This window comes from Papaver somniferum, chromosome 2, assembly GCF_003573695.1.
Source record: "Papaver somniferum cultivar HN1 chromosome 2, ASM357369v1, whole genome shotgun sequence".
NCBI classification, from domain to species: Eukaryota; Viridiplantae; Streptophyta; class Magnoliopsida; order Ranunculales; family Papaveraceae; genus Papaver; species Papaver somniferum.
The window spans coordinates 80,747,919-80,772,307 of NC_039359.1; the positions used below are offsets into that span (position 1 = coordinate 80,747,919).

The 24,389-nt window shown below is 37.3% G+C and overlaps 1 protein-coding gene across 1 annotated transcript; it reads left to right on the top strand.

Moving 5' to 3' along the window:
- The first annotated feature begins 22,485 nt into the window (after nucleotides 1-22,485).
- On the top strand, nucleotides 22,486-24,203 carry LOC113348173 (gibberellin 2-beta-dioxygenase 8-like). Its single transcript, XM_026591877.1, has 3 exons — nucleotides 22,486-23,225; nucleotides 23,359-23,740; nucleotides 23,852-24,203. The coding sequence occupies exons 1-3, from the start codon at nucleotides 22,582-22,584 to the stop codon at nucleotides 24,170-24,172; spliced, it is 1,347 nt and encodes a 448-aa protein (XP_026447662.1). The 5' UTR covers nucleotides 22,486-22,581; the 3' UTR covers nucleotides 24,173-24,203.
- Nucleotides 24,204-24,389: the final 186 nt, after the last annotated feature.

Consider the following 24,389-nt stretch of genomic DNA (forward strand, 5'->3'; position numbering starts at 1 on the left):
AGGCATGTTTTTCCGCCAACACCAAAGCTCTCTATAACTGAATTATCGATCTGCTACCGAACATCATATGTATTAAGCAAAAAAAAAAGTGTATAACTAAAATATATTATTATTTGAAACACAAATATAGTTAACAACTAAAGTATATAGCGAATAAAAGTCATACCAAATAAGAGGGTTTCTATGTATTATCATCTACGAAGCATCCATAAGAGGGTTTCTACATCTTATCGTGTGTTAAAAAATACCAGCAATAACTTGATGTAAAGCTTTCCATTACTGATATCAACATATATGAAGCATCCATAAGAGGGTTTCTACATCTTATCATGTGTTAAAAACATACCAACAATAACTCGATGTAATAAAAAAAACAATATCAACAACCTGAATTAACTTTCTTATGTTAAAGAAAGTATTTAAATGAAAAAAGTGCATCTTAACCTACCTAATACCACCAGAGCACATAAGAATTTTTATATTTTAAATTCGACTTGAAGACCCTAAAAAAATACGGTAGTGTTGTGGGACGTTTTGTATTTTATGGACTTTGGTATCCTCCTAAACAAACTGATATTCCCATTAACAACGTTCAAATGGTATTGTAATATGGCCGCAATAAAGAAAGAAGAGGTCAGTACCTAGAAAACCCAAGAGGATGGGATTTCTTTCTTCTTTTCTGCAAAAAATAGCATAGATTTCCCCCTTTTCATTCATTTAATTCTTCTATTCTACAAGAAAACATCATAAATTTACCCTTCTTTATTAATTTCTTTCCTTTTCTTGCCCAATTTTACTCAAAAAATTTATCAGAGGAAAAAATCAATTTTCTAAAATGGGGTTTGACATATGAGATTTTGATTGATTTCTGAGCCGTTTTTAAAAGAGATAAAGATTCTGCTTTCTAGAAACATGAACAATTGGATGATAGAAAGAATGGATAAAGCTAGAGATCTTATATTCCTTTTTTTCCCCAAAAGTGGTGGTGGTCAGAAAGAGACTAAGCACTTGGTTAAAGCCAAGGTAAACCCCTAAATTTGATTTTGAGGGTTCTGTAGTATGTGTGTTTATGTTTATCACCATCTATTATTTTATTTATTTTATTTCCTAAGAAAATTGCATTCTTGTAAGTCACTTGACGCTAGTGTTAGCAAAAAGTCTAACGCCACCCAAGACGCTAGTATCATTTTCACCGCAAAGTCTTCCAGCATTAAACATGTTCCAAACTCGGTATATTAAATGTAACTTCACCATCTTCCAGTAAATGTACATTAACTCAAATAATTGAATACATCATAATTTAAGTCTGGGAAAAATATTTATGATATCATATTTTAATTTTATAAATAACATATTTTAGCAGGTATAATTCCTTCAATCTCAATGCAGCTTTCCTGTTTAAGAGGTATTTTGGTCATCTTCACTTGACCGCTTCGTAAATGATTAACTTCTTCAATAGGCGACTGTAAGAATTATTTTTCATTTTTAACAAGTCACCCAGTCCCGATAATTGTCTATAGATGAGAACAAAAATTACTTAAAAAGATAAATGAAAACTGAAATCTCCAAACCACATATTTGACGTTATGAAAAGGATAATTCCCTGAACCCCTGCCTAGCCTTTAACAATTTGATCATCTGGAGTTCGATCCGATTCGTTAGCCCATCCCCACAAAATTCTTCGATTTTTCGACGGATCGTAAAATGAGATAGATGCATAGAAATTTCTATAATCATACCTTAAACTTGTACGACTATCATCAACTGAAGTGTTGTCTGGTACATATCATTCTTCGCTAGTAAAATGTTGACCAAGAGTGTAATATCCAAACCTTGTAACATCAAGGCTCACTTTCAACACATGTTTAATACCATCACCGACAAATTATGTGTCTAATCCTTGTTTCCCATTCAGTGATACAAGATTAAAAAAATATTTTTTTATCACATACCTGCAGTAGCAGAAGAATGTAACAAATGTTTAGCTTTAGTCCAATGGGTAAAATCCTTAATTTTATAGAACACAACGGTTCCACTCTTATATCTCTTGTTACCAACTACTAATCTGCAGTACCTATCATTACTCCACCATGCGGTCGTGGGATCTCGAAATGCACTCGCATTTACACCAATAGTTGGTATAATTGTTGGGTTGTATTCGAGCTTCACCCATTTTCTTAATAATGGATCAAACAAATGTTTTGGCACTGCAACGTTAGTACCTGTCTCTCGTCTGGATCGATGTCAGTGTGGAGTATAATAGGTTTGTTTCCAAGAAGTATAGTAGCAGAACCTGACCAATGTCCATTTATATCAAATTGTCTGGAAGGAGCCAATGCATGTTCAAAGGGAAACCAATTTATCAAATCAGTGGATACTGAGTGTTCCCATATAATATTCCCCCAAACAATAATTTTAGGGTTGTACTGGTAAAAAAGACGATAGACGCCTTTATAGTATATCAGGCCTGTTATTTAATTAAAAAACCAAATTATAAATAAAATAAATGTCTAAATCTAATACATAATAAAGAATTTAATAAAATATTATTTGGATCCGTTTAATGGTTTGATGCAATGTATAAGTTCCTTAGAAGAAAAAGAAAAAAAAAAGCAAGAAAAAAGAACATATATTTAGTTATCTTACATGATGTTAATTGAACATAAAATAAAAAAATCTAACACACACAAAAAGAAAATAAACCAACACATAGCTCAATTGTACCCACATCGATTTTGAAAGAATTAGCCAAAATATCAACAGGAGTTCCAGTAACGAAAACTGAAGTATAATATCACTAAGTTGTACTAGCATTTGCACTGCGAAAAGAAAAAATTACGGAGAGAGATTAATCTTGGGGATCAACTTTTTGTTCATAATGAACAGGTCCTTTTGGGAAAATAATCATAACTCAGTTAAAAAAATATTCAAAAATAAGATATAAAAATGAAAGGTGAAATGTAAAATGTTATAGAATGTCAGAAATTAAAAACAAATACTTCTATCTGAAGAGAAAAATTAGAAATAGAAACGTTTAACGATTTATATTCGCAAGTGTCCCTTGCATCACCTGCCATTTGATGATAGGTTGGGACGTCAGTTGCGTTCCCTGTTGTAGGTGGGGGAGGTTTATCTATCAATTCATATTTTATACTCCCTCCGTCCCACTATTAATTTACCTAGTAGTACAATTTAGAAATGATTTGTCTCTCAAACTATACCACGGATATTCGTATATTTTATATCATTGAAAAGCATTTTAAAACACCTACGTTACGAATATAAACATGAGTATCAAATAATATAAAATCAACTATTAATGGGACAAAATCTAAAAATAAATAGGTCGATTAATAGTGGGACGAAGGGAGTATTTTATTTGGAAATTTTGATAAAGTACCCCAGTTTGAAAGTCCGACTTAATAAATTATCCCCGTTGTTTAAATATTCTCAAAAGAACCCTCACAATTAATTTTCTTCTTCTAAGTCAATCAACACTAGTTTACTTTTCTGAACTCTACTTACCCTTCACTTGTTGCCTCGTTTACCTTTTACCTTATTTTTAAGGTTTTGTCGAGATCGGTTCAGGATCGTTTCACCGTTTTCAGATTCGTTAAATCATTACTTAAAAAAGGTTCATCGTTTCCAAGTGTCTTGAGGTTTTTGGTTGGTGGAGAATCGACCTTCTACAACACTTTAAAAGTTCGTCGAGCCTAGTTCATAATCGTTACACCTATTTCAGGTTCATCGAGGCTGTAATGGATCGTTACATTGGTTTCATGATCGTCGAATCATTTACCCTACTCACCAATGAGATGTGGTTCAGGGGTAAATATGACTTTTAATGGGTGAGATAACTGCTACCTAGCACTCAACCGGATGGAAACCGTTATTCGGAAGAAAAAACGGTCAAAAAAGGGGAACTTTTGAAAAGTTCAAAAAAACGAGGATACTTTAATCTAGTGTATTTCAAAACATGGGTACTTTATCAAAATCTCATTCTTAAAAGTATAAATTGCACATATACTACTATTTGGAAATATGTACGGGCACGACTTATTGAGTTCACTATATTATTAATTGAAAATCACCTAAAAGTGCAGTATACTCAGTTATACCAACTAGGAGGTTTAAACCCAGATCAAAGTAATGAATTTCACTTGCACAATTTTGACACTTGTTATATCATTCATTTTTGATCATCTATTGAGTTTCTAGTTTGGGCATAGCCTTTTCCTGCTCAAACGAATCAAGTTTTTTTGTCATGGGTAATGATATTGTTTTGAATACAAATTTTATAATTTAGGTTTACTGATGAGAACACCACACGACTATTTTCGTATTGTATCACGTGGCCTGTGGTGCCAAGTTTTGACTGAATAATCACAAATCCGCTGGCTTGTATATGTTATTTTTTAATATATAAATATTTCATTATGTTTTCATTATTTCTGGTGATGATATAATTGTGGATAAATATACTGTAATTTAGGTTTACGGGAACATCACAACATGGTAATTCATGTATTGTGTTCTGTATTTAGTTGTGCTAAGCTTTCAACTAAAAAAGTGCAACACGGTATAATGCACCTTAATAGCTCACACATCACAACTCGATACACAACACGGTATGCACGCTCCTTCACTTGTCGTGATGTGTTCTGATGGCACATTTTACGCCTTTACTTGGAGCGTTTCTAATAGCATTTGTACTGTAATTTAGGTAGAGATAGAAATAAGAAAAAATTAGTTAGCATAGTGCACAAAGATTTCTTAAGATATAAGAGTATCTTCAACAATGTTTGGATAATTTATCTTAGATGGGGATAAAACTAAAAAACAAATCATTAGCATGATCCATAAAAATTTAATAACGCTTGTAAAAGTTGAATCCCTTAGAAATGGTGACATGGACTCTCATCCAAGCTCATTTAAATAAACATCAAAATTTTAAAATATACGCAAACTATATTAAACAAAAACGTAAAATAACTTGTTTGTTGTTTTCGACCTTGCGTATTTTCAAGTGTTTATTTCTTATTTGGCATTCAGCCAAATTCCAGGTGTACAACGGGGCAGCTGTTGGGCCCAGTTCTATCAGGCCCGGATGGTAATCAACTAAGACAAAGATTACTGAGATAACTAATCTTAGTTAAAAAACTATCAAAACAGTTCTCAAAAGAGAGACAACTTGGATATGCTCATGAGACTAAAAGTGAGGCATGTATATGTGCTTGAGAGTGTTCCTTGTTTATATGAGATTATGGAACTGTAATACCCCGATTCGGCAGGTAGGGTTTTCCGAATGGGATATGGGTAATGGTTTGTCCTTTACAAACACCGAGGCCTTTTCAACATAATTATCTCCAGCGTTAGCAAAAATCTCTTCAGCTAAGTGTGCTCGGGTGGGAGTAATCCATGGATGAGTGATCTCCAGGGAAGCTGCTGTTGAATAACCGCAGTGGTGCCCGTTGAAAACCCCACACTGCCGAATAGCTGCAATGGCTAAATAAAATGTAGGTAATGGTTTGTTTTTCCTTATACCGAGGCTGAAGAGTATATACTTTATTTAGTTTTGAGAAAAACTTCTAAGTTAAGCGTGCTCGACCGGGAGTAGTCACGAGATGGGTGACCTATCGGAAAGCTGTGTCTAGATGACAGAAGCAGTGTTGTTAAAAAATCTCACGCTACTGGATTAACGTAGTGGGTAAGTGGGATATAATATTGCTTGTGCTCGTGCGGGAGATTATGCTGGGCGGTTACGCCAGATACTTCACATAAGGCAGGGAATGTCTATATCATACCGAGGCCTGATGGGTACACTTGACTGAGTTGTGGAAAAAAATTCTCAGTTATCAGCTAAGCATGCTCGGTCGGGAGTAGTCACGGGATAGGTGACCTCTCAGTAGTGTCGCTAAAACTTCTATACTGCTAAATAACTGCAGTGGGTAAGTGGAAAAATATCGGTGATAGTTTTGATACAACTAGGGACAGGTATCTTGTGCTCGGGTTGGAGAGTATGCCAGGTGGTTAATGTTATTTTCAATGTTGTTGTAGTAATAAGATTCGTTCAAGACTTGTGAAAGAAGATTTTAGACTTAATTTTAAATAAAAAATATAGGAAACTTAAATAAAAGTGATATGAAAAATATGGAGAAGACTGGGTCTATGGATTCCACTAATTACCAATATCAAAGTGATTTATATTCTCTAATTATAATTATGCAAATCCTTCATTCAAATTGATTCTTAATATTGCAAAAGTTGATTTTTTAAAAATAACAATTGTAAATCGAAAGTATGGGACATCAAAACCCTAGGATAGAATGCTCCATCAATTGAAATAAAAATTGTTTAACAAAAACCATTTTCTCTATTTATTTATCAAGGAAAATAATCATATAATAATTGCATAAATAAAATAAAATAGAGATTACCACATTTCATTGGCGAAATAGCTTCCTCCGTCGCCCCAGAGGATGGGTTTAGCTCATCATTGTGTAAACTTGCTCAAAATATTGATTCATGCTAAAAATTTATTTACAAAGATGAAATGGAGAGAAAATAATGAAAATCGGGTGTTTGCAACGTTTATAATTGTTGCAAAAAACTGTTACAAAAAATGATAAAATCGAACTGTTGTTGTTGATGTATCTCTGCGACCCTCGTGTGACTGTCGTTGTCACTGTAGCATGAACGACTGCCTCTGGTGGTGTTTTGTTCTTTGTGTTCTTCAGCAGCAGAAATGGTGGTTCTCTGGTGCGATTTTTTCTCTTCTGTTGTTGCTCTCCGCCTCTCCCAAACTCTCCATCCTCTTCAGTGATACCCTAATACGCTATTTATACTCAACAGGGACAAGAATATTCGCTCATTACTCCGGAAAATCCTTCCAATACTCGGCAGTAAAAGAAAATATTCTCGGGAATATTTTCGTCCCTTTTTCTTCTCCTGCACGCGTTAAATCTCTGCAAACACGTTCCAACACGTCTCTGCATGACTCAGAACATGGTTTAGTCTCACGAAACTCTCCAAATCCCGTGAATATATCCATCCAGGTCGTTTTCGCATGTATCTTCGCTGCTTCACTTCAACACGGGTCCTCGCCAAATTTAATCGAACCGATGACCCATACCAATCCTGTTAGGCTCAGTCAAGTCTTCCCATGCAATTCCAGCTATTGAGTCTGGCTAAATCATCACCAAAAACTCGAACCAGAAATGTGTTCTTGCTGCCATTATTTCCCGCTAAAACCAGAGTTTTGAAACGATGAAGATGGGTAGCCCTTATCCAACGTCTTGGGTGCCAAATAACCAGTGGGTGCTATAGACAAATGGGCTACACATAGCCGTGGGTGCTCCTTAGCAAAAGTGGGGGTCTGTATAGAAAATGTCCTCCAGGGGTACTCCGAGCAACATTACGAGCCGAATTTTCCAACAATATTTATTTCCAAAAAAATACCTACAAACACACAAAACACCATAATAAGTACGAAATCGAGTACTAACAATACGGAACATTGAGGACAAATTAGACACAAAAATGCGTCTATCAAATACCCCCAAACTTATTATTTGCTAGTCCTCGAGCAAATCTAATCTAGAAAATAAAAATGACTACACTTAGCACGTGCAGCAAGCCGTTAAACCACTAGGTGGCCCTAGTGGCGGAGTATTGTCTCCGGTGGGTTTACCAGAGGTGTATCCACAAAACCTTTACTCCAGACCCTAGCTATCTACGCAGAACCTTGGAAAGCACTAAAGAATCTCCTTGGTTGGCATACTCTCATTGACTACATGAGGAAGTACCCTGATGCGAAATTCCAATTGTTGTACACGAGTTTGCACTCAGCATACTCAAATTCATATATAAGTGACAGATCTCTACTCAGATAGTTTATGTACATCATAACCGGAGTCTACCAATCACATGGAAAGATTAAGAAGATGGATAAAAAGATGGTTAAAAGTGAACGGTGTTTCCCATATCTGTCTGAAGGCCTCTGCCAAGGTGAACCTATCCTAATGGACTGAGATACCGGTATGACTAATATCAACACAACTGGCATATACAAGGGGACCAGTAGTCGATAAACCTAACTCTAGGTCAACACAACTAGCATATACAAGGGCACCAATGGTCGACTTTATTGAATTTATTCAGGTTGGTCTAATGGTCTGGTCTCATTTTTTTTTTGATGGTATCTCAATCACTCTATTCCACCCTAGCAAAGGTAACAACTTGAATCGTGTGACCCACCAAATCACTTAAAAAATAAAAACATAAGGATTAGGATTCAACGAGATATGGCGAAACTACCATGTTTTTTTAAATTCTAACACCTGAGCTCTGTGCTTTTATGAATAGACTCTTTAGATGTTTGCATCTAATCAGATTGGTTCCTCAACTCCTACAACCAAGATGTTCCCATCCACTTAGATTGGTTAGTTCCAACCTTAATAAGCATAAATTTCTAGGCTTTGGAGTTTATTTATTGCAACTAAAAGCTAACAACAAGTTTCTTCCCCACCCCCAAACTTAAATCTAATATTGTCCTCAATGTTTCTAATGAAAGAGCAATACCAAACAATAAAGTAACATGAGGAATTAGTAAAGAGAGAAGTCGGAAAGATAGTACCTGGGTGAAGAGAGAAATCAAAAACTAATATACAACATACAATCGCCTCGATGGTCAATCAAGGGTAAACAGGGACCTCCTCAATATCACCTGTAGGAAAGGGCTCTAAAAAGGGTTTCAATCTCTGACTGTTAACTTTCGAAGAACTACTACCATCCGGTGTCTCGATTTCAACAGCTCCATGAGGAAAGACATTGCGAACAATAAAAGGACCCGTCCACCGAGAACGTAATTTCTCAGGAAAAAGATGCAAGCAGGTATCATACAGAAGAACTTTTTGACCTGGAGAAAATGGATTTCTTAAGATATTTCTATCATGCACAAGTTTCATTTTGTTCTTATACTCCTTAGCACTATCGTATGCATCTCTAAGAATCTCTTCCAACTCGCTGGAGTTTCCTATGGGCTCCTTCCTTGTCGAGTGAAAAATTTAGCTGCTTAACAGCCCAATAAGCTCTATGTTCTAACTCAACAGGTAAGTGACATGCCTTTCCATAAACAAGACGATAAGGCGACATTCCAATGCGGGTCTTAAACGCAGTACGGTAAGCCCATAAGGCATCAGTAAGCCTAGACGATCAGTCTTTCCGATTAGGATTAACTGTTTTCTCTAATATACGTTTTATCTCCCTATTGGAAACTTCTACCTGACCACTAGTCTGTGGATGATATGTGGTAGCTACCTTATGTGTAATACCATATTTTTTCATCAAAATCCTAAAAGGTCCATTACAAAAGTGCGACCCTCCATCACTAATTGTAGCTCGCGGTGTACCAAAACGTGTAAGTATATTATTTTTCAAGAACTAAATCACAACCCTATGGTCATTGGTTTTACACGCATCCGCCTCAATCAACTTAGAGACATAGTCTACAGTGACAAGGATGTATTAGTTACCAAAAGAATTAGGAAACGGAACCATAAAGTCAATACCCCACACGTCAAAGACCTCCACAACTAAAATAGGGTTCAAGGGCATCATGTTCCTACGGGAAATGGTTCCTAATTTCTGGCAACGTTCACAAGTCACACAGTAACTGTGGGAGTCTTTATACAACGAAGGCCAATAGAATCCGCACTGCAATATCTTAACAACAGTTTTTTTAGCACTAAAGTGACCCCCACAAGCATGATCATGACAAAAGGAAATAATACTGTACTGGTCACTCTCAGGTATACATCTCCTAATAATCTGGTCTGGACAATACTTAAACAAATAAGGATCATCCCAAAAGAAGTGCTTAACCTCAGCTAAAAACCTAGAATGATCTTGTTTACCCCAATGTTGGGGAATTCGACCAGTAACAAGATAGTTCACTATATTCGCATACCTAGGTAATTGGGTGACAAAGAACAATTGTTCATCAGGAAAGTTATCCCTTATAGGAAGGGAATCATCAGGGGAACTAACAACTAGCCTAGACAAGTGGTCTGCTATAACATTTTCGGCACCCTTTTTGTCTCTAATGTCTGGAGAAAACTCTTGCAACAAAAGGATCCACCTAATTAATATAGGTTTTGTATCCTTCTTAGACAAAAGATATTTCAAAGCAGCATGATCATATAGAACCTAAGAGATAGGGTCTAAACTTGTCTAAGGCAAACACAATGGCTAACAGTTCCTTCTCGGTAGTGGTATAGTTCAACTGGGCATCATTCAGAGTTTTGCTAGCATAGTAAATCACATGAAGTAATTTGTTTTCTCGCTGACCTATCACAACACCAATAGCATAATCTGAAGCATCACACATGATCTCAAAGGGTAGGTTCCAGTTGGGTGCCTGGACTATGGGGGCGGTAGTGAGTAAATTCTTAAGCTTCTCAAAAGCCTCTGAACAAGCATCATCAAAGACAAACTTAACATCTTTTGCAAGAAAATTGCAAAGAGGTCTAGAAATTAGGCTAAAATCCTTAATGAATCGACGATAAAAACCTGCATGCCCTAAGAATGACCTAATATCTATTACGGTTTTTGGGACCTGTAAAGTCTTAATAAGGTCAACTTTGGCTTTATCTACCTCTATACCCTTAGAAGATACAATATGCCCTAAAACAATTCCTGAAGGAACCATGAAGTGACATTTCTCCCAATTAAGCACTAAATTTTTTTCCTTACACCTAGTCAACACTAGTGACAAATAATGCAAGCACTCATCGAAAGACGAACCAAACACTGAAAAATCATCCATAAAGACCTCTAAGAACCGTTCTACCATGTCAGAAACTATGCTCATCATGCAACGCTGAAAAGTCACAGGGGCATTACAAAGCCCGAAAGGCATGCGTCTATACGCAAAGGTACCAAAGGGACGGGTAAAAGTGGTTTTGTCCTGGTCTTCTGGGGCAATAACGATCTAATTATATCCAGAGTAGCCATCTAAAAAGCAATAGTGACTATGTCCAGCTAATCTCTCTAGCATCTGGTCGATGAAGGGAAGGGGAAAGTGGTCCTTCCTAGTGACCTTGTTCAATTTCCTATAGTCAATACAAACACGCCAACCCGTGGTCACTCGGGTCGGGATTAACTCATTGTTATCATTCTGGACTACAGTAATACCAGATTTCTTGGGTACAACCTGAACGGGGCTGACCCACTTATTGTCTGAAATGGGGTAGATAACGCCTGCATCTAACAACTTAAGGACCTCGTTTCGAACTACCTCTTTCATATTAGGGTTTAGTCGACGTTGCATCTCCCTAGAAGGTTTGGTATCACTCTCTAAATAGATCTGATGCATACAAACAGTGGGACTTATACCCTTAATGTCAGCTATGGTCCACCCTAAAGCTTCCTTGTTGTTTTGAAGGACAGTTACTAGCTTACTTTCCTGGTCACTATCCAAGACGGAAGAAATAATCACAGGTAAAGTCTCAGACGGGCCTAAAAACATATATTTCAGGGAATCTGGCAATGGTTTTAGGTCCAACTTAGGAGGCTCTTCTAATGAAGGAACTAGGGTAGTCTTAAGCTGGTAGTGGTTCAAACTTAGGTTTCCATACATTACTAGTGTCCAACAAAGGGGTTGGATCTAACAAAGCATTCACCTCATTAATCACATTATCATCATCAAAATCAATCCCAAAGTGAGCTAGGCATTTCTCTAATGGATCTTCTAACAAAGTGTTTGGTAATGACTCCTCGACTAATGTTCCTATCATGTTCACCTCTTCTATGTTCGAGTCATCTAGTTCAGAGGGTAGCTTACTAATATTAAAAATGTTCATCTCAATAGTCATATTACCAAAAGAGAATTTCATAATACCATTACGACAGTTAATGATCACATTGGATGTAGCTAAAAACGGGCGACCTAAAATTACCGGTATCTGGTTCTCTGGGTCAGGGATAGGTTGGGTATCCGGGATAACAAAATACACTGGATAAATAAACTTGTAAACCTCTATGAGAACATCCTCGATCACACCACGAGGAATTTTAACGGACCTATCATCTAACTGAAGTGTCATCTGGGTAGGTTTCATCTCACTAAGTCCTAGATTAAGGTACACATGATATGGTAGTAAGTTCACACTAGCTCCTAAGTCAAGCAAATATTTCTCAACACGGTATTTACCTATTGTGCAAGAAATGGTAGGGGATCCTGGGTCTTTATACTTAGGAGTAGTGGTATTCTGAATAATAGAACTCACCTGACTAGATAGAAAGGCTTTCTTCTGGACATTAAGCTTTCGCTTTCGCGTACACATATCCTTGAGAAACTTGGAATAAGAGGGAATCTTCTTAATTGCATCTAGTAGTGGAAGGTTGATAGTTACCTTCTTAAAAACCTCCAATATATCATTAAAATTGGGCTCCCTCTTAGTTGGAACTAGAAGCTGTGGCAATGGGTATCTAGGGAGAAATTCGGGCTCAATATGACCCTCATTGGTCTCTTTAGAGACTCTATCAGTCTCCTCGGTTTCTGGTTCAGAAGGGTGAACTACAACATGTTCACTATCAGGAATGGAAACCTTGTTTTCTATCACTCTACCACTCCTAAGGGTTTTAATAGCATTCACATGATCAGATGGTATTTCACCTATTTCATTAATTCCTCTAGGGTTGGGTTGAGTCTGACTAGGAAACTTACCTCTTTCTCTTAAAGACTCATTTATCTGACTAACCTGGGTTTTCAACTCGGAAATAGCCTGAGAGTTAGCCTGACCTATTCTCTTATTTTCTTCTAAATCTTGAGCAACAGATTGCTGAAACTGCACAGTGTTACGAGTTAACACAACAAGAGACTCTTCTAAACTCATAATCTTCTTATCTGAAGGGTTCTGAAACTGTGCCGGAGCTGAAGGATTCTTAGTATAGCCAAAACCTTGGGGAACCTGAGCATTACTAGACTGACCTTGATTCTGTCCCTTGGACCAAGAAAGGTTTGGATGGTTTCTCCAGCCAGGGTTATAGGTTTCTAAATATGGGTAAAACTTCTGTCGGTTATCAAACCTAGTGTTGTTATAAAGAGCATTGGCTTGCTCTTCAACAACATGGTCTTCCCAAAAAGGCTCATTTCTTCCACTACTACCATTAGAATGACCTAATTCTAAGGCTTCTAACCTTTTGGATATAGCTGCTATTTTTGGCATCTGACTCATAAGATCCTTCTACCCTATTAACATTTCCTCTACTTAGAAGAATTGTTTTCTGGGGTTCCATACTATTTTCCCATTGTTGGGTCTTATCGGCGATTTCATTCAAAAATGTCATCGCTTCATCAACAGTTTTATTCTCAAACCCACATGTGCATAAGGACTCAACCATGGTTGTTGTTGAATAATCTAAACCCTCGTAGAGGATCTGAACTAACCTAACCTTCTCCAAACCATGATGAGGAAATTGAGATATCAAGTCATTGAACCTTTCTAAGTACCTATATAAAGATTCTCCCTCTTGTTGGGCAAAAGTACATATTTGCGTCCTAATAGACGATGTTTTATTCCTTAGGAAAAACTTATGTATAAAGGCAGAAGTAAGTTGGTCATAGGTTTCAATTGACTCAGAGTCCAAACTAATACAGCCAAGATTTGGCTTTATCTTTTAAGGAAAAGGGGAATAACCTAAGTTTCAACGCATCATCACTTAGGTTTTTAATTTTCAGAGTACTAAAAACTTCCTCAAATTCCCTAACATGAAAATAGGGGTTCTCATTCTCCTTCCCTAAAAACATTGGGAGTATCTGTAAAGTCCCAGGTTTCAGTTCATAATTTGCCTCGGTTTCAGCTAACTTGATACAAGACGGACGAGAGGTCCTAGTTGGGTTTAACAAAGCTTTCAAAGTTGCCATTTCTGGCACTACGAAAGGACTAGGAGTACTAGGGATACTTTTCTCACGAAGAGACAGATTCTCAAAACTGAAGTTTTCAAAAAAGGGGCTCTCGAAAGAAGAGTCTTCGAGCTCCCCGCCTTCACAAGAAGAACTACTAGGTTTGTCACTAATCAAACGACCTAGAGTGTTTCTTTTCCAAGCCCGTTTAAAAACTTCGGGCATACACTAGAAAAACAAAATTAAAAATAAAAGTCCTAAAAAGGAAGGGATGTTCTATGCAAATACAAACAAGGCTGACTCCACCACAGCAAACATACTGATTTCTAGCAAACAAAAAGCATGATGGCTCCACTTAGATTGTTTCTAGACCAGCTTCTAATCCTTCGAACGGGAATTCGTTACAATTTAAGCAAACCCCTCTGGAATCAATCCGAGTTAAAGTAAGTTGAATAGAGACGAGGGAAGCTCGGTGGAGCTTTGATACCCAAGGCCTCACCGGTATTACAAGGCGGCGCAGTCACGCATTCAACTTACAGAAACCGTCAAGAACTTCGAAGTATGCTTAAAATAGTAACCAATATTTTTCGAATGACTTTCCTATTAAGCTCGTTACCCTATCGGTCGCGTTCTAGTCAAAATTTTAGGCTTAGGTTCGCGTTTGGTGTCGTTTTCCTAAGGCGGGCAAGAAGAGAACGGTGATGAAATCCGAACCCTTATCTTGTATGGCCAGTCCTTGCCTTTTACTAGGAAATTAAAGCATCCGTTTTCAAGTCCTCAACATATATGCATACGAAGAAAGACAGTAACTCGTTGACAGGGGATTCACGAGTGTTTCGACAAACTTCCCGTACCAGATGGGGGATGGACCTTTGTAGTCGACTCGGGCCACGACTCCTATGTCATGTACGAACCCGATGGGCCGAGGTGATATCGTAATCATCGTCCTTCTCTGCAAACAGTTTATATTTAAACTACCCTTCCGTAGGATTTAAAAATAATGTCCCAAAATTTAAAGTCTAAAGCCCAAAAATATAAAGTGCAAAAGAAAAAGAAAGTCTAAAAAAAATAAAAATCTACAAAAATAAAAATGTCTCTCTTTTTTTTTTCTCTCTTTTTTTGTTTATAAAATAAAAAAAAAATTCTTCTTTCGCTCCTTTCGCTTTGCCTTTCACTCGCTCTTTAAGTATTCACCAAAAGCTTTGGCAAAATTTTCTTTCGCTCCAAATTCCGAATTCTGTAAGAAAAAGATAAAAACCCAAAAACGTAAAGAAGAGCAAATAAAATAAAAACCTAAAAAAAAAATCTAAAAACTCTAGCCTAATGACAAATCCTCGTCGGCGGCGCCAAAAATTGATGTTATTTTCAATGTTGTTGTAGTAATAAGATTCGTTCAAGACTTGTGAAAGCAGATTTTAGACTCAATTTTAAATAAAAAATATAGAAAACTTAAATAAAAGTGATATGAAAAATATGGAGAAGATTGGGGCTATGGATTCCACTAATTACCAATATCAAAGTGATTTATATTCTCTAATTATAATTATGCAAATCCTTCATTCAAATTGATTCTTAATATTGCAAAAGTTGATTTTTTAGAAATAACAATTGTAAATCGAAAGTATGGGACATAAAAACCCTAGGCTAGCATGCTCCATCAATTGAAATAACAATTGTTTAACAAAAACCATTTTATCTATTTATTTATCAAGGCAAATAATCATATAATAATTGCATAAATAAAATAAAATAGAGATTACCACATTTCATTGGCGAAATAGCTTCCTCCGTCGCCCCAGAGGATGGGTTTAGCTCATCATTGTGTAAACTTGCTCAAAATATTGATTCATGCTCAAAATTTGTTTACAAAGATGAAATATAAAAGAGAAAATAATGAAAATCGGGTGTCTGCAACGTTTATAGTTGTTGCAAAACACTGTTACAAAGAACGATAAAATTGAACTGTTGTTGTTGTTGTATCTCTGCGACCCTCGTGTGACTGTCGTTGTCACTGTAGCATGAACGACTGCCTCTGGTGGTGTTTTGTTCTTCGTGTTCTTCAGCAGCAACAGAAATGGTGGTTCTCTGGTACGATTTTTTCTTTTATGTTCTTGCTCTCCGCCTCTCCCAAACTTTCCATCCTCTTCAGTGATACCCTAATACGCTATTTATACTCAACAGGGACAAGAATATTCGCTCATTACTCCGGAAAATCCTTCTAATACTCGTCAGTAAAAGAAAATATTCTCGGGAATATTTTCTTCCCTTTTTCTTCTCCTGCACGCGTTAAATCTCTGCAAACACGTTCCAACACGTCTCTGCATGACTCAGAACATTGTGTAGTCTCACGAAACTCTCAAAATACCGTGAATATCTCCATCCAGGTCGTGTTCGCAAGTATCTTCGCTGCTTCACTTCAACACGGGTTCTAGCCAAATTTAATCAAACCGATGATCCATACCAATCTCGTTAGGCTCAGTCAAGTCTTCCCATGCAATTCCAGCTATTGAGTCTGGCTAAATCATCACCAAAAATTCGAAACAGAAATGTGTTATTGCTGCCATTGTTTCCCGCTAAAACCAGAGTTTTGAAACGATGAAGATGGGTAGCCCTTATCCAACGTCTTGGGTGCCAAATAACCAGTGGGTGCTATAGACAAATGGGCTACACATAGCCGTGGGTGCTCCTTAGCAAAAGTGGGGGTCCGTATAGCAAATGTCCTCCAGGGGTACTCCGAGCAACTTTTCGAGCCGGATTTTCCAATAATATTTATTTCCAAAAAAATACCTACAAACACACAAAACACCATAATAAGTACGAAATCGAGTACTAACAATACGGAACATTGAGGACAAATTAGACACAAAAATGCGTCTATCAGTGGTTATGCCAGATGCTGGATTCACAAGAAGCAGGGTACGTCTACACTATACCGATGCCTTTTCAGCACAATTGGCTTCAAAATTTACAAAAAGCTCCGCAGTTAAGTGTTTTTGGGTAGCAGTAATCCAAGGATGGGTGACCATATGGGAAGCTATTGTTGGATGACCGTAGTAGTTCCAGATAAAAACCACACACAACCGCAGTGGTTAGATGGAGACAGTTTCAGTGAAGGGTGGGTGATTACTATGTAAAGCAGACATGACTAGTGTATCTAGGTGGGATGTACTATGAGTCAGTCACGAGGTGTGTAATACCTTAGTCTCTCTCGTGGGACCGAGAGCTGAGTGTCTCTAGTGAGGCCAAGAGATAAGTCTCGCACATAAAGCCGGGAGCGGAGTCTCTCTCATGAGTTCGAGAGTTGTCCTGGGCTTATGAGTCTAAGTTTTGCGATAATATTCGAACTAACCAATTTTTCTCTCATTAACTGAATCACTATCTAGATTACTCACAATAGAACCGTGAGTTGTTGCATGTTCAGATGGTACACACTGGCTTCATAGAACCGTGAGTTTGTAGAGTTGAGACCTTATCAAGAGCTAATAATTAATGACCAAAACTTTTGGCTCATCTCGTGGTCTAATTGGAAAGGTAAGAACTTGTTTGACGTGAAATATGTGCATAATGTTGAGGTCGTATTTGCGTCTTGGTAGTGTACAATGCCTATTATGGGAGTCAAGGCTCAATCCCTTTTTTCTGACTTGAGCTTGATCTAACACTTTTAGTTGAACAACACAAAGCTAAAAAACTGAAGCTTCGTCACAACTCACAAGTTGGTAATGATCAAAACCTTGTCTTTAATACGTCAAAATTTAATCTTAGGGTTTACTCTTCCTAACCATAATTTGGTTTCTGGTTTGCGCCATAGGTTTCTGACTCGGGAGAGAGGGAGGAGTGGATGGTGCCCTGAACATGTATGAGGTTGATTACATACATAAAATAGGGCTTGATCACGCCCTTAGCTCAACTTGGAAAATTTATGGACTAACTTTTCTTATCTAATCAAATTCCTCTTTATTGTTTGAATTGAATCCCTTTCCTGTTTGAAGTAGGATTGATATTGTAGTTTGATTGACAAAAGGAAACCGCATGTTAACCTTTAATGCTTGGATTGTTCTACTTTGATTCTTGAATTCTGAATTAGAGTTATGGAATATGGATGTTGGAGAGTGATAATGTTAGGGTACCGACTCTAAACTTGTCACAAGCCCATGGGTAGAACTCAACTCGAAAACCGGTTGACTAGATGAGGGAACCCATTGACTTATAAACTACTAATTAAGCCCCATCTAACTAATGTGGGAATAGGATCCCAACATCCCACCACGCTTCCAGACCCAACGTCCTTGTTGGCCCACTCTATCGACACTGACCCGAAGGTATCCCTTTCTCTTATGGCGGCTTCACTCCCCTATCAGTATCCAATGCGGGTGACAACTACGCCCATACATAGGTGCCCTAAAATTTTAATCTAGCCTATAGGTCACCCCTTCCGTGGAGTCGTGGTGGTTGGCTCTGATACCAAATGTTAGGGTACCGAACCTAAACTTGTCATAAGCCCATGGATAGAACTCAACTCGAAAACTGGTTGACTAGATGAGGGAACCCATTGACTTATAAACTACTAATTAAGCCCCATCTAACCAATGTGGGACTAGGATCCCAACAGATAACGTTTTCTTTTTCTTTAGATGAGTCGCTCGATTCATCTCCAAAGCGATATGAAAGTTAGTGAAGTTGGTGAAGGTCTTCAACTTGTCGCTTTGGGGACTCATGATTCTCCAATTGCGAGGGAATCATTGGTAAGTCTCATCTCTTGTCTTTCTTTCATATTTGGGGTCAGAGGTTCCAGTCCCAATAAGTAGTTACCCCTTTATGTGAGAGTTTTAGGTTACATATGTTGCACTACATATTACTCTTGCGTTGATACTACTGATCTCCATTGTAATTAGTAATCAATGACTCCCCACATTTGGGTCAACCAAGTTTTGAATCTCGCGGTAAGTTTTGTATCATGAAGAAAATTGAGACCAAACTTAGGTCATATTTTTTTATTACAGTGAAATATTAAGAAATTATATTGATGTTGTATCAAACGATAAGTTTGTAGAATTCGATAGATAGTTCTTCTAAGATAGAAACACTACTACACGTTCATCTCGGGTAAGATGTTCTAGCGATTAAACACAATATTAAAAACTAAGAAGATACAAGAACGATTCGGCAAACAAAAGATTTCACTAATTCCTTGAAAAACTCTTACACAGATTTCCTTACAAAAATTAGTCACTGAAATCTCTCCCAATATAAGAACTAGACGTTTGTTTTTCCCTAAGAAGAAGATATATAAACCCTGATCCTAAGGACCCCTTTTATAGATGACACAAACTTGTTCCAAAAGAACTTCCTAGATTAGTTTTCTACCTAAAATAGATAATCAACTCAACTAGAAAACCACATAACTTGGGAAATACCCAAGTAATGTTTCTAACCCGTTCTGGAATATTCCAGAACTTAACTGAACAAAACCTAACAATCACCACCTTTTGTGACGTGAACAAAACCAGCAGCTGTCTTCTTACTTCTTCACTTTGCGTACAAACATCTTCTTTTATCTCACCCTTATTCAGGGCCGCCCTCCCTTAAGGGCCCTCAATTATCTAGGTTGATAATTAATCCATGTCCAAAGAGGACATAGTCAATGACACCTTCCATTGAGTTGTCTTGAACTTGCGTCTAGAAGCACCACCTAAGCCTAACCTCCTCCTTGTTGCATCAGCACCACCGGAACGAATATTTCTTAAACTTCTAGCACCACCACAAGCAACTCTTCCATGTAATCCATACAAGTTCATGCACCGTCTTGCCATCAAGATTACATTGTTGCCATGATATACACTCATTACTCCATCTTTAGTAGAGTATCTCATTCCAAGTGATTCTAATCTAGGTAAACTAATTAGATTCCACTTCATCTCCGGTACATGTCTAATATTTGTGATTGTTTGAACTGAGCCATCAAACAATTCCAGGCGAACTTCACCGACTCCATGAACCAGCAATCTAGAGCCATTCCCCATGTAGACAAACCTGCTGCAATCTTCATAATTGTTGTATAATGAACGATTGTTACAAACATGCACAGCGGTACCACAGTCTAATACCCATCCTTCCTGACTTTTAAAATTTGCAGGCGTCGGTAGGATCTCATCACGATCACCATCTTCCGATAACATCGTTAAGGCTGCAGTATCTTTAGGAAAGTTTGCCGAAGCTTTCCCAAAACCTTCATTCTTCTTAGGAAAATCTCTAGCACAATTACCTGGCTGACCACACTTGTAACAATCACCTTTGAAAACAGTTCGTTTTCCTTTGTTGTTACCAACTCTCTTCCCATCAGCTACAAACGCATCTTCAGAAGTATTACTAACCCGATCTCTCTTTCGCATCATCTCCTCTGCAGCTAAAGCGCTACAGACTTCTAATGTAGTAAACGACGATCGACTCATAAAATTCTGTGACAACGTCTTGTACGATTCTGGAAGCGTCCATATCAGCTGTAGAGATTTGTCTTGATCATTCAAATTGTCTCCAACAGCTTCAAGCTTCAATATTAATGAATCAAAGTCAGAAATATGTTCCATTACCGGATTGTTCTCTTCCATCCTCATATCATGTAAAAGACCCTTAATAAAGATCTTATTAGTCATTGTTTTATCCATGAACAAACTTTCAAGGGACACCCAAAGTTGTTTTGCTGATGTAGCATCCTTGATCGCAGCATGACCTTGCACCTTTCTAGCGAGATGAAGACGAATCTCCGATAAACACTTTTTATCCATCTTTCTCCATGCATCGGTAACATCTTATGACGACTCCACATTTTTCTCTTTCTGTTGCCTTACCGGTGGACCTTTTAGGGCATCATCTAAATCTAGCACGACAAGATAATCTTTCATATTCATCTGCCATAGACTAAAATCAGAATTCCCATCAAACCTTTCCATACGATAAGGCTTCAATTCTCCATACTTTTCCATCGTAGCAACTCCTTCTCGACTATCAACGCTCTCCGCACCAATTGTAGAATTCAGTAGATATTTCCTCTAAGATAGAAACACTACTACACGTTCGTCTCGAGTAAGATGTTCTAGCGATTAAATACAATATAGAAAAACTAAGAAGAGACAAGAACGATTCGACAAACAAAAGATTTCCTCACAAAAACTAGTCACTCAAAGCTCTCCCACAATAAGAACTCTAGTTGTTCTTTTCTTTTCTCACAAACAGACGTTTGTTTTTCCCTAAGAATAAGATATATAAACCCTGATCCTAAGGACCCCTTTTATAGATGACACAAACATGTTCCACAAGAACTTCCTAGGTTAGTTTCCTACCTAAAATAGATAACCAACTCAACTAGGAAACCACAGAATTTGGGAAATACCCAAGTAATGTTTCTGACCAGTTCTGGAATATTCCAGAACTTAACTGAACAAAACCTAACAAAGTTATGATTGTCACACGGGGCCTATTCCTATTTTGAATCACTCAACAGATCATGAACTACAATGTAGATTTAACGCCACAAGGTACTTCGTAGGTTTATAAGAAAATTTTAGGAAGATGTTTTTTAATGTTATTTTATTTAATTTTTTCTTCTACTTAATTTATCAAATAAATTTTGGTTTGGATTTCAACAATAGAGTCATAGGCCGGTTGGGAGTCACTCGATCACGTTAAAGATACTTTTGGATTACGATTTTTACAGACTTTTTTTTTATATTACCATTTAGATTTTGGGTCATGTGATAGATTTGTATCACACTTACAGAGATAAGAGACTGCAAGACAAATTTTAGGCCACCCAAAAGTGTGGATCAAAAAGTTTGTCTGGTTATTAGAAGTAGAAGTGTTCCAGATTCTCCAGAAGCAGAAGTCAGAAGAAAGTTGTTTGAATACCACTTCAGAAGTTGCTTTTTAACTTCCAGAAGGAGGAAAGTCAGAAGTAATTTGGGTACCCGATTTCAGAATGACTTTTAGAAACAAAATACAAACTTTTTATGAAGCAAAAACATTTTGCTTCTGACTCTCACTTCTGATTTCTGCTTCTGGTATCTTAACATACTAATATTTTTGCTTCACAAAAGTTTACTCTATTTTATTTTTGCTTTTTAGAAGTCATTATAAAATTGTGTACACAAATTGACTTTTGACTGTTTTGCTTCTAGAGGTTAAAATAACAACTTAGAGGCTACAAGCCTTTCCAAGAGAAAAAAAAAGGGTTTCAAGTTGCAACAGCCTTGGTTTGTGGGCTTGTGGTTGTGGCCATGGCCCATGATATATGGCCAGTTTCACAAAAGGATCAAAGACTCAAAATTCATCAAATACATCATAAAACATAAATGACAAATCCAAGTGGACACAATGGTGTCCAGAAAATTCTTATGAGCAAAAACTATGACAATGGACCCCGATCAACGAATCTTAACATCTACAGTTTGCCAGCCATGACTGAATAAAGATTGTCAAAAGAAAAAGAAAGACACCCAGAAAAAGAGAAGCAAACAATGTGATATAGAATGATTCTGTCCTGTCCAAATGTTTTTAAAACATAATTCATCATTACATTCCTTTTATTTCTCTATTTCATTTCACAGAAGTATCATGAACATAAAAACAAGAATTCATCAAGCATTTTCACATTTTCTTCCCTATACACGACCGCAATACCAATGTCGCCGTCGTTACAAATCATACTGCCACCGAAACAACGAAACCAAACAGAATTTAGAGCACCACCACCATCTCCAATAGGAAACAACCGAAAATCATCAACGTTCATATTGCCACAACAAAACCAGACAGATTTTAGAGCACCACCACCGTCTCCCATAGGAAACAACGACACGAATCGAAAATCAACATTCGTTAACGAAAATGAACTGAACGAGTTTCTGGAACGGTCACTTCAAGTTCCTGATCTAATTCTACCCATTAATCGAGTCTTTCCTAGAGAAATATTGTCTACAAAAAAGCCACCAGAAATTGATTACAACTCATTGACTTCTTCAACACAGTTTGACTCCGAGGTTCTGGAGTCAATTTCTGTCATCGGTTGCTTCCAGTTACTCAACCATGGAATTTCAAATGATTTGATTGAATCGGTTTTGAATGATTCTGTGGGAGTCTTTGGAATTTCTAAAGAGTATAAGTCGATTTTGTCGAGAAATTCGGGGAAGCCGTACGGGTTTGAGGAGTTCTCCAGTGGTGGTAATGATGAGGAGATGGAAACGAGTGAAGAGTTTGCTTGGTGTAGAGATTCCAGATTGAATATTCTAATGGAGGTATTCTGGTCCGACGGATATTTAAATTTCAGGTATGTTTCTTTCTTTTCTCTCTGACATTTTTTTCGGTGAAAACGTGAAAAGTATCACTTTTCCTGAAACGGAAGTAGTATAATCGAAGTATCATAAAGTACTAAGTTACTGCAAAACTCATTTATTTTTCAGCCAAAAATTAGAGAACCTTTCAACAGAGATACAGAAGATTGCGGCCAAAATTCTGAGGGTACTATCAGAATCAAATACACTCATTCGTCGAGAGTTAGCCAAGGAAAATACTAATCTGACAAACAAGGATGGTTTGTTCTGTTGTATGTATAAGCACTGCAAAAATATTAATCTTGATACCGGAAATGCACGGTTATGTGAGAACTCACTGAAATCGGACGTCATACGGATGCTGGTAAAAGGATCTGATTACTCCCATGCACTGTCTGTTCATGTCTTTGATGCGTCTTCGTCAGACTTTAATCTGTATTCCAAGAAAGGATGGGTTTCTTTCTGTCCTAGCAGAAATGCCCTTGTTGTTACCATTGGAGATCAAATTCAGGTACACTTTGCAATTTGCAGTACTTTGCTTGGCACTTCATTAGGATAAATGACTCTTGCAAGTGCAATGCCAGTGGTAATGCTGGTGTTCTTTTGTCTTTTCTTTTTTCAGGCCTGGAGTGTTGGGCAGTACAAGCATGTAATCGGAAGGCCGCTTTTCACCGGAAAATCTGAAAGTAGAGTATCAATGGCTTTCCATTACTCCCCTCCAACCATCAGCGCAGCAGAAAAATTCCCATCAACAGAAATAAATAGTATTACTCTTCGACAACAATGTCGTCTAGCTATCTTCTTCATTCTTTTCTACCATTTCATACCCAGCAATTTCAGACTGGGTATTTTCTTCAATCTTTTCTACCATTTCATACTCAGTAATTTCAGTCTGGCCGTCTTCTTCACTCTTTTCTACCATTTCATACTCGGCAAATTCTGACGTTACTGCTTTTCTTTTGGAAGTTCCCATCTCATACATGTATTTGCTCAAGATTTATTTTTTTTGGTAATAGATGCAAGCGTTTTTCACCATCATATTTCAACATTGGAATGGAAAATAACATGAAGTTTCATAAGGCTTAAAGCGTCACCACTTCCAATTATGCACAGAAAATGGAATTCCAAAAGGACCATTTTTGCCTAACTGATCACATAGT